At 48.8% G+C, this 10474-nt stretch overlaps 1 protein-coding gene and 1 long non-coding RNA gene across 2 annotated transcripts in view; one reads left to right on the plus strand and one right to left on the minus strand.

Moving 5' to 3' along the window:
- Map3k5 (mitogen-activated protein kinase kinase kinase 5) overlaps positions 1-9398 on the minus strand; it is a 208393-nt gene extending 198995 nt beyond the window's left edge. The window contains exon 1 of the mRNA XM_052170035.1: positions 8300-9398. Within this exon, the coding sequence (XP_052025995.1) occupies positions 8300-8777 (478 nt within the window). The 5' untranslated portion in view covers positions 8778-9398. The remainder of the gene's footprint in view (positions 1-8299) is intronic.
- LOC127674178 (uncharacterized) lies at positions 1234-7319 on the plus strand. Its single transcript, XR_007975307.1, has 3 exons — positions 1234-2119; positions 2218-2337; positions 5291-7319. It is a non-coding gene; the product is annotated as an uncharacterized LOC127674178 (long non-coding RNA).
- Positions 9399-10474: the final 1076 nt, after the last annotated feature.

Consider the following 10474-nt stretch of genomic DNA (forward strand, 5'->3'; position numbering starts at 1 on the left):
AGATTTGGTTCCTATTTGGTCACTTGATTAATGTAATATATATAATATATAATATACATGTGTTTTTATTGCATATTATACATTTTATATAGTATATATAATATGTAATTATAATATAGTATATATTACATATTATATTTATATATTATATTTTAATATTATAATCATTATTGATGTTAATAATTATATTAACAATAATATACTTAACATTAATATATAGTATATTATAACATATATAATACATATTAATATATAATATATTATAGCATATAATATATTATATATAATATATAATATGTAATATATATCCTACTTGGATTCCGAGATCTGTGTACCAGTGTGACCAAGAAATGCCAAGGTGGCGATGAAAGCAGCAGCCTTGAGAAACAGGAATGGCTCTGCTGGTCCTGACTCTCCAGGCTCCTGGCTCTTCTGGTCCTGGCTCTGCTGGTCCTGGTTCCCCTGATCCTGGCTATCCTGGCTCTAAACTATACTCTTCACAATTAAACAAGTCAGAAAGCTTGAATATGACATCAAGAGGCATTTGCGCTGGATAGAGTGGTGCATACTAATAATTCCAACACTGAGCTGAGACAGGAGGATGGCCAGGGTAAGAAGGGTTACAAAGGGAGACCCTTCTTCAAACAGCAAAGCTGTGTAATAACCACCAGTGTTTTTAACCACACACATGTCAGTGTGCATGTGTGCATGTTGGGGAGGGTGCCCATGCAATGAGACATGTGGACAGCCAAGGTTAATTGTTATCTTTCTTCTGTCACTATCGTTGAATTCTGAAACAGGGTCTCTCACTAAGCCTAAAGTCCACTGGTTTGGCTAGGCTGGCTGGCCAGGAAGGGGCAGGGATGTGTCTTCTACCAATTCACCCTCTGGCATTGGAGTTATGGGAGTCAGCTACCACCCCCTGACTCTAACCTTCCCTTCCCTTTCCCTCCCTCCCTCTTTCCCCCTCCCTCCTCTCCTCCTTCCCTCATTCCTTTCTTCCTTTCCTCAATGTGGGTTATCAATATCTGAACCCAGCCAGGCTCTTGTGCTTGCACAGTAGGCACCTTAGGCAAACTGAGTCATCTCCCAGGCTCCAATGTAACCGAGATTCTTAAATGAGGTAGAGCTTTCTGGCTTGGGAAATCCTCGGTTTCATATAGTCTGTGGTCGGTGAGCAGACGGACGGACAGATAGGCATTCCCTGACACTCACTAGGCCCTCCTGAGCGTCTGCTGAGCAAGAAGTTCCCAGGTATGAAGTTCACTAAGGGTGCTGGAAAGTTCTGAGTGGTCTCGGGCATTTTCACACTCCCTGTGCAAAGGGACTGATCCAGTTTTCTGAATGATCGGATCACATACCCAGGGCAGTAGCTTTTCTCGTTATTGATTACCCACAGCAAGAGAAGACATTTGTTTGGAAGGGATACGCCCTGACACCCCGAGTCTCAGAGACCTGCCCTGCTATGCAGGAGATGGTCTTGCACTGACATCTCTGTTGCCTCCCCTAAGACAATCACCACGACAACGTAGCTTGGGTTTTGTCTCTTAGCTTCTATGCTTTTTCTTTAAGTTAATATAAACATGAAGGGGGTGGGGAGAAGGGAAAGAAGGGGAGGAAAGAAAGTCTTAGAACCCCCAGCCAAAAAAGAAGTCACCTGTAGTTCTGCAGGTTTGGACCAGTGTTTGAGGAGACGGACTAGATAAAGCACTAGAGTGCACTGAGGTTTGGCACCTCACCATGGAAAGATTTGCATATTCACATCTGCGTGTCAATTTCCCACTGCAGCACAAAGAAACTGTCAATCAACTTGAGCCCAAACAAGAACTAAATAGGGCTCAAACCAGGCCTCTGAAACAGGAAGCAGGGCCTAGTCCCTGTGGCTACCACAGAGGAACCGACCTGTGCTGGTAAACTCCCAGGAAACTCACCAGCCAAGACCTCTGGTGAGAAAAGACAGGCAATGCTTCGCGCTCCAGCCTCACCTAGAGAGGGAACCAACCCTGGCGATCCGATGCCAATGTTTCAAACAGGCCAAGCCGGCCTCATAGGAAAGAATCCACAATCATAGGAACAGGAAGCCAGGCCAGTCGTGACTATCTGTGCTTGGCTATTTTGGGTAGGACATGGGAGCTCTAAAAAGGAAATCTATTTTTTTATACGGAGAACTTTTCTTTTTAGATTCCTCTCCACCATACTAATTTTTTTTTCTTGCAGGGTTTCTATTGCATTTTGTTTAGGAAAATCAGACTTTGTTTCGGCCTAGCCAGTTAGCCAAGAAAGCAGGAGGGAGCACTGTGCTCTGTGCTTAGATGGAGCAGCAGCAGCTGACCCAAGGTAAGCAGGACATGAAGAAAGCACATGGGGGGATGACGGGGGCTTGTCTCTTTTTAAAGTCTAACTAGACAGAGGTGGGTAGGCCAGTGGCTTGATTTCAATGAACTTACCCATTTCTTCTTTTGAAAATTGCACTGAGGCTTGTCTCTCTTGAAGATTAAAGTGACTGAAAAGCACAGAGGCCACAGGACAGTCCAGGCCAGAGGTTGAGAACGCAAACCACTATACTGATTGGCGAAACAACGCTTTCACTCACCCATGGCATTATGGGAAAATGAATAATACGGACTTTTTCTATACATATACTATATGCAAAGACCTATCCTTTATTCCGTTTGGCTTTGTTTGCTTCCCCCACGCCCATCTCTCTTGGGCATGGTATTATACAGTCCGAACTGATTTCAGAATTGTCATATAACTGGGCATGACCTTGAACTCTTATCCCCCTGCCTCGGCCTCTCTGTTAAAGACTGCGGCCAGCTTGGGCACACTTAAAAAGTTTTCTTCTTGTTGTCCTCCTCTTGTTGTGGTCACTGGGGTTGCTGTTTAGTGCTGGGATGGAACTCAGGTCTCTGCAAATGCTAGGTGTGTGTATGTTTGCGTGTGCGTGTGCATGTGCCTGTGTGTGTGTGTGTGTGTGTGTGTGTGGTGTGTTTACCTGTGCTTATACATGTAGAGGACAGAGGTCAACATCAGGAGCCTTCCTTTATAGGCTCCCTCACTGAACCGAGCATACCATTTTAGCACAACTGGTTAGCCAGCAAACCCTGCAGTCCTCTTGTCTCCAACACTACGATACCAGATTTCCTTTGCCATGCTCAGCTTTCATATGCATTCTGAGGACTTGAACTCGGGTCCTCGTGTTTGTGAAGCGTGCACACTTTAGCCATTCTCCCCATCCCTATAACATGAATTTTTTAATTTTTTTTTTACAACCTGATTTTTTAGTATTAAAAAAAAAATCTTTCGCTAGGCAGTGGTAGCACACGCCTCTAATCCCAGCACTCTGGGAGGCAGAGGCAGGCAGATTTCTGAGTTCGAGGCCAGCCTGGTCTACAGAGTGAGTTCCAGGACAGCCAGGGCTATACAGAGAAACCCTGTCTCGAAAAACCAAATCCAAAAAATAAAAACAAAAAACAAAACAAACAAAAAAACTTTCCTTTTTAAGAATATTGTATTGGGTTTCTCTTTCTTTCTCTATGTTGTAATATCCTTAATTAGACAAATAAAGTGTTGACAAATATATTTCCATTTCAGTTCTCTGGAGATATTTGGTTGTTTTTGGTTTTGTTCTGTTTTGATTTTTTTTTAAAACTGGTTCATGGGAACAGCCGGTTCATCAGGAATACCCACTCCAGCGCCTCATCCTCTACCTCAGAGCCAAGCACAATCCTTACAAAACCTGGGCTGGCCTTGGAAAGCAGAAATGCAGAAGTCTGCAGCAAGACTTTCAAGAACTCGGTGTAGGGTAGACGGGTGAAGGGTCATTTTTATTTTACCAAACAAAACTGAAAGTCCTAAGAGGGTGGGGTGGAGACAAACGAGGCTTGCCTAGGGAGGTCAGGTGTCACCCCGGCGCACAGCACAAGTGCCACTCTCGGCACAAACTCTACTCCACAAAAAGCCCAACTTCAACTAGCACACACGCTGCTGCTTCCTTCCGGCTCGCCCGCTATGGCTGCGGCACGGCAGACCCACTAAGAGATCGCAATCTGCAGTGAGTCAGCCTAAGAGGAAGGCCCGAGAGATGCCATAATGGCTCGTGGCAAGGAAAGGGGAAGTGGGCAGTCTGTCTAAGCAGTACCCACCGAGAGGGAGGGAGGTGGCTCTGAGCCAAGCAAGGTCCTGATGCCTGACATCAGCATCAGCAGGGAGTTGACAGCATCGAGTGGGCGGAGCATCGAGTGGGCGGAGCATCGAGTGGGCGGAGCACCAAGTGGGCGGGGTTAGGAGAAAACCCAAAGAGATAAAAGTGTTTTGCTATCTTTCTGACTTCTCTTTCTTTGCCCCGCATTCTCTCTCTTGGCTCCTACCCCTAATCCAAGTTGATGCTTCTCCTACCCATGCCCAAGATGCAACCAAAATCTGCATTAGAGCAAAAGTCACTGATGTACACGGAAAAGTGTATCCAAACCCCGCTGTAAGGGGATCAGAAACATTTCCTGACTGTTTAAAGTAGTGACTGGGTTCCACGTACTTGAGCTATCAAGGCTTCCTATAGAGGAGCTCCAGGATCTGCTACCTGTGACAGTTGGTTCTGTGGAAAGGTGTGAAGTTAATCTTAAATCACGCATTAACCTAACTGAATACACAGAATTATGGTCCGGCGGTTTCACATGCAAAGTACGGAGATAAATGAAGGCCATTCCGGCAAGGCACACCAAGGAGTGCCCATTAAGTGTGTGTAAGAGCCCAGAATGTCACTCAGTTGCTAGAGTGCTTGTCAACCCCCTGTGCTACATAAATGGACGGCTGCCAGCACCCAAGAGGTAGAAACTAGAGGATTGGACCCTCAGGGATCCTCCACTGCATAGTAACTTCAGACTCGGGCAGCACCCTGTATTACCAACACCTGTGGCCTTTACAGAATGTTTACTGCCTGCCATACAAGGGGCTGGGGCAGGGGTGTGGTTTGGCTTGCTACCTGCCACCTTGGTGTGATACTGTCTTATTTGTAAAACCATAACTACCTTTAGGATGCGTAAATGTTTTTCATAGCAGCATGAGCGAAGCATGAGTCGGCTTTACTTGACAGACTAGAATGACACACGTGGTCAAGAAACAAGCCAGAATAAACAGTAATAATAAAATCCATAATTCAGTGAACACTTGAACTCTGATGTGTTCTTCAAAAGACATCAGTACAGAAAATAGGAGACGTTCTAACAATACCAGCACCCTTTATTCTGTTATTCGTTCTAAACTGGACTACTTGGGCTCTGTCCTTTCCCAGATGCGGTCATCCTGGCTGTGGGCTCCGCTCAGTGGCAGAGCTCCTGTCTGGCATGCACGAGGCCCCCAGGTGGGATTCCTAGCACTGGAGAAGAAATAACAACTAAGCGAGATCCAGGTTGGGCTGTTCTTGCGTATTCTCCCACCTCACTTCTCCTATCGCCTTGGAAAAGCTACCCTAGAAAGCTCTGGTTTCTTCTGGGTGACCCTCACAGGCTCTGTCAAAGGTCCCCGCCCCTCCTCCCAACTCTGATCTCCTCAGGACCAAGGACAGGCCATAAAGGAGCAGTTACGAATCTCTATGAAGTACAACGAGTCACTCCCGGTGATGGTAATAATACTGAGATTTTAAAGAACAGATCACTCCAACCATCTACTCCTCTAAAAGTTCGAACTGACTCACTCAGTATTACAGAAGAGACTGGACCGGAATCCTGACCCCCAAAGCCCTTGTTACCATATTTATGCTTTCTTGATTTCACAAATACATACAGGATTCAGGGGACTCTCCAACACACGATTCAGTTCTCCCTCCACTTCTACCCTGGAGAACTTTTCAGAGAAAGAAACTCTCCTGCAAGGCACAAAAAGCCTTTCTCACCAGTATTATGACCCAGAGCAGAAGTGGACAAACACTCAGCTCTACCAGGAGGGGCCGCGCCCTTCCAACTGTATCTCCAGATGAGGTAGGGAAGAAGAGAGAGGCCCAGCATGAGCCAGGACCTGCAGTGCATATGCTTAGCAGACTGCAAGCCAGTCAACACCGGCTACTAGTACGGTTTTAGCATCCACAGTCACGTTCTCTTGCTTGCCCGATTTGCTTTTTGTTTCTGAAAAAGAGTCTCATTGTGTGGCTCGGTGTAGCCTTTGACTCGGCCACTAGCTCAAGCTGACCTCAAACTATCCGCGGTACAATCATCTCTTTAGGGACTGTTTACAGCCGAGTTGAAAACCTGTGACAGAAACCTGAAAAAGTCACGAGTCTAAAATACTTAACTATCTGGCTTCTGACAGAAAACAAAACACTTGACCAGCTTTTGAGCAACAGTTGACCGGCCGTTGGCAGAAGGAGAACAATTAGTCTCTTAGAAATCGGGGGTAGAGGGGGGGGACCCCAAACTGGCCTACTACCAAAGCCCAATGCCTTCAGTGTAGAAAGACCAAGGGTTAGGGTGAACTGGTAACATCTTCATTCTATCACAGCACCACGCTGGGCAGCGAGCGATTAGACTCAGGCCTTACTACGTGGAAAGAACCAATGGGTTGGGAAGGTGGCCACCAACGGAGGAGTCCCCAGAGCTCATCCTCACCACTGTTTCCTTGATTCTAATAGCAAGTGCGCTCTGCACAAAGGCAGCCAGAGCCCTCTGTGAGCTTTTAATGTCAGCACCGTGCACTGGCCAGCCACTGCCTGGGAATCCCAGGGTCGGCTCTTCTAGTAAGCAAATAATCCTTTCCTCCCAGGCCTGGTCACAGGACTGAGTGAGACAGAGCTCAATGCCTGCTGTCCTCTAACCTTTCTCCTTTTGCAGCGATGGTATTTGGAGAGTAACAGAGGACAGCCTTGTTAGGAAACTTTCCTTCCTATGAGCTGAGGGTTTAAGAAATTTTTTTCTGGACTCCTAGGAAAAATAAGCCTACTCTATCATCGCAATGAAAATAAGCTCAAGTTTTTATTTGGTTTTTTTCCCCCCTCTCATATCATTTGGTTCTTTGAAGCGTCTTCCAAATCATAATCCAAAAATAAGAGTGCTATAATTTTTAGAAAAGTTATGTTTATGTAATTTTTATAGCTAGCCACCCCAAGAACCAAGCTATAATATATTATATTCATGTTCAGTTATGAAGACACAGACTGTTTAAAAAAAAAAACCCAAACCAGAAAGTCTCAGTTTATTTAGTCTGGCTTCCTTAACATGAAGTTCTTCTTGTTCTTAAAATATTCAGCTTTGGCTGAATCCCAGAGCAGACATAAGCCTACTCCAGGTGTTTTGAAGAGGCTGTAAGAGAATTAGATTGAAATATAGAACCTTGTGATCACAAATGCAAGAAGCTTACTGTATTTGAAGACAAAAAAAAAAAAAAACACGTTTCCCACCACCACGATTATAAAAATTAGCATGTTTGTTTACTTGATCCCACTGGATTTCAGTAGAACACAACCATTCCTAACATTGGCTGACAGACAGCTAATTGCTTTTAGTCATTAGAACTCTCTAACAGTTTTTGAAATCTGAAATGGACTAAAAGGGAGACATGGATTATGACAGCAATCAATCACTTTAACGGTCAACCGAATCTGTCATTAAAATTGCCTAGAAACTCTTTAAAAGATGTTAAATTATAAACTCTTCTACCCACCACAGTCTCTGAGGTAATTTTTTTTAAAACTGCTTCTTTGAGCAAGATTCTAACAAAGATCACACACATTTGGTATGTTTCTCGCTCCTTTTACTCTAACATGCAGTTTATGTGACCGTTCAAAGTGGTAAGAGAATGGGAAACTGAAGCCACCAAAACGCGAAGGTGAAATGAGTTGGGGAAGGTCAGGCCACGCTTTGAAAACTCCAAGGAAACTCTGCATGCAGCTGGCTGCTTAGCATAAGGCATTTGTGCAACCCAAGACAGCACAGAGAACAGAACATCACCTCAGAGGGCCACAGGTGTGTGCAAAAGGAAAACCTAACCATACCCTGACTAAAGAGAAGTGATTGAAGCAATTACTGGCAGTGGTGGGGGGGGGGGGCGTGTTTTTCCGAGCCAGGGTCGTCGCTGCCAGATAATGAATACATGAGGGGCTCTCCCGCACAAATACAGCCTCTTGCACCAGTACTCTGCTAGGAGCAGCCAACCTGAATAGTCCTGCAACCCCTCTCACCGCTCCCAAGGTGGAGGGTGATGTAAATAGGAAGCTTGCTTCCCGCCCACGAGAAACAAAACAAAAAATTCTCCCCAACGAAGACAGCCTGGAGAAACCGGGTGGGCAAAACGAGGAGCTGCCGCCACTCACCTGCGTTATAAAAACGGTCCAGCACGGCGGTTTCCCCGAAGTCCAGCTTCCCGAAATGCAGGGTCTCCAGGGTGGCGCCCACCGCCTCGCACGCCTCCCGCAAGCTCTGCAGGGCCTCGCTTTCCGCCACCACCAGTTGCCCCTGGCTCGCCTCGTTGATCACATACGCCACGGTGGTACGCCGGCCGCCCCCGCTGCCAGAGTTGCCCCGGCCTCGGGTGGCGCTGCTCCCGGGGGCGTTGGTAGGGCAGCTGGTGCCAGGAGCCGCCGCGCTCTCCACGTTCCAGAAACTGCCCGGCGGTGGTGGTGGCGGCGGCGGCCCAAGCAAGGGCTGCAGGCTCGGCTCGCCCTCCGCCGCCGCGGTCGCCGTTCCTCCTCCTCCCCTCCGGCAGCTGCCGCCCTCCGGGATGGTGCAGAAGCCCGCGGACGCGAAGGGCGGCACGGAGAAAGTGATGCCCTCGCCAGCTTCGGTGCCCATCTCTGCCTGCCCAGCTGCCACAGCAGCGGCGACCCCGGGGTCCCCAGCCCAGACGCACCGTCTGGCCAGCCACAGCTCCGGGCTGCTCCGCGCACGCCGGGCTAGGCAGCTGCCATCGCGCGCCGCGCCTTCACCGCCCCGCCGCCGCCTCCGCTCGGGCGCCCTGTCCCCCGGGGCCACGCCGCTGCCCGGCGGCGGCTCGCCCCTCCTCGGCGCCTCCGTGGCCACGCCGCTCGCCCGCTGCAGGGTTGGGAGTCCACGGGGTGGGGACGCCGGCCGCGGCGAGCGGGAAGGGACAGAGCTTCCTCCTGTTGGCGGGCGGACCAGTCGGCGGCCAACCTGCGCAGCCCGGCGGCTCAAGGGCGCCGCGCTCCGGGAGCCGCGAACTGTCGCTGGGCGAGGGCGCCCTCTGGGTGCCGCGCTACCTGGAGAACACCTTACGCGCGGTGGGCGGGCTGCCCCGAGCGGCGTCCCGGAACCGCGGTGGCCGCTCCCGAAAGGACCCGCCTCTCTGCTCCGCTGCAGCTCCTTTGCACCGACTCCGTCTCCTCCTCCTTCCTTCCTTTCCTCTTTCACCGGTTCGCCGCTCCCTCCGAGTCTCAGCGACCGTCTCGCAGCCGCCCGTCCTCTCGGCTACCCGCCTCTGGCCGCCCACTCGTTGCAGCCGCGAGAGCCAGGCCCGCCCCGCCCCTGGGGAGGGCGCTGCTGGGAAGCTGCAGCCTGGACCGAACCCACTGCTCCAAGAACCGGGAAAGAGGGCTGAAGCCCCGCGTGCGCCCCGCTGCGGGACGGCGCAACACAAGCGTCCTTAACCCGCACTGTCCGGGACAGCCGGCCAGGCGTTTGCAGCGCACGGCAGAGCCCCACCGCGCCTGGCTCACACTGGTCCGCTCGTGGGCAGCGCGCACTCGGACCGCGCGTGGCGCTGAGAGCACCGTGGCGACATGCGTGCAGAGAGGAGGAAGGATCCAACAAGCGTCCCACAGCCCAGGCCTCAAATGGAAAGTGGTTTATAAGTGACAGGGGCGCTAAATTTAGAAGTGGTCGGCTAAATTTATCGTGGCAGCCGCTGGTGCTTTTCATTGTAAAATTTCCAGTTGCTTACGCTGTTATCGTTAATGAGTAATTGATTGGCTCCAGTGCTGAATGATTTAATAGTCTCATATATCATCTTAAAGTCACCCCTCCCTCAAAATGCCAGATACCTAAGATAGAAAATACATGGGAAGATTATCATCCGGAGTTGAAAGAAGTTGATTCATTTCAGTTTTTAAAACTGAGCCACACACAAAAGAAATGAGTTGATTGAGTGTAATCAAAAAAACTCCCGCTTATTTTGGGAAGCAAAACCAGATGTGCAAATTCCCAGAGAACTCTTCCAGAATGCTGTAGGTCATGTTAGGAAAGGAAAGGCAAGCTGCAATACGTAAAGGATTTGGATTTCCTAACTCGAGGTTAGTAAGCCAACTTAGAGAGGCAAAATGCAAATTGGATGTCAAGCTCTCCAAAGACTTATTTAACACAGCATTAAGTAAGGGGAATCTGGGGGTGGGGAGGGGGGGATACATTAAGACCAGAACAATGCCCAGTTCTTAAATCGTTACAGCATTTTATTGATAGTTTCCAAATAATAATGTCCCTTTTGTGACTTGATTGTACTCCCCAAACAAACCGGAAGCCTGAAGACTCATCTGTCA

This window comes from Apodemus sylvaticus, chromosome 23, assembly GCF_947179515.1.
Source record: "Apodemus sylvaticus chromosome 23, mApoSyl1.1, whole genome shotgun sequence".
In the NCBI taxonomy this organism is placed as follows: Eukaryota; Metazoa; Chordata; class Mammalia; order Rodentia; family Muridae; genus Apodemus; species Apodemus sylvaticus.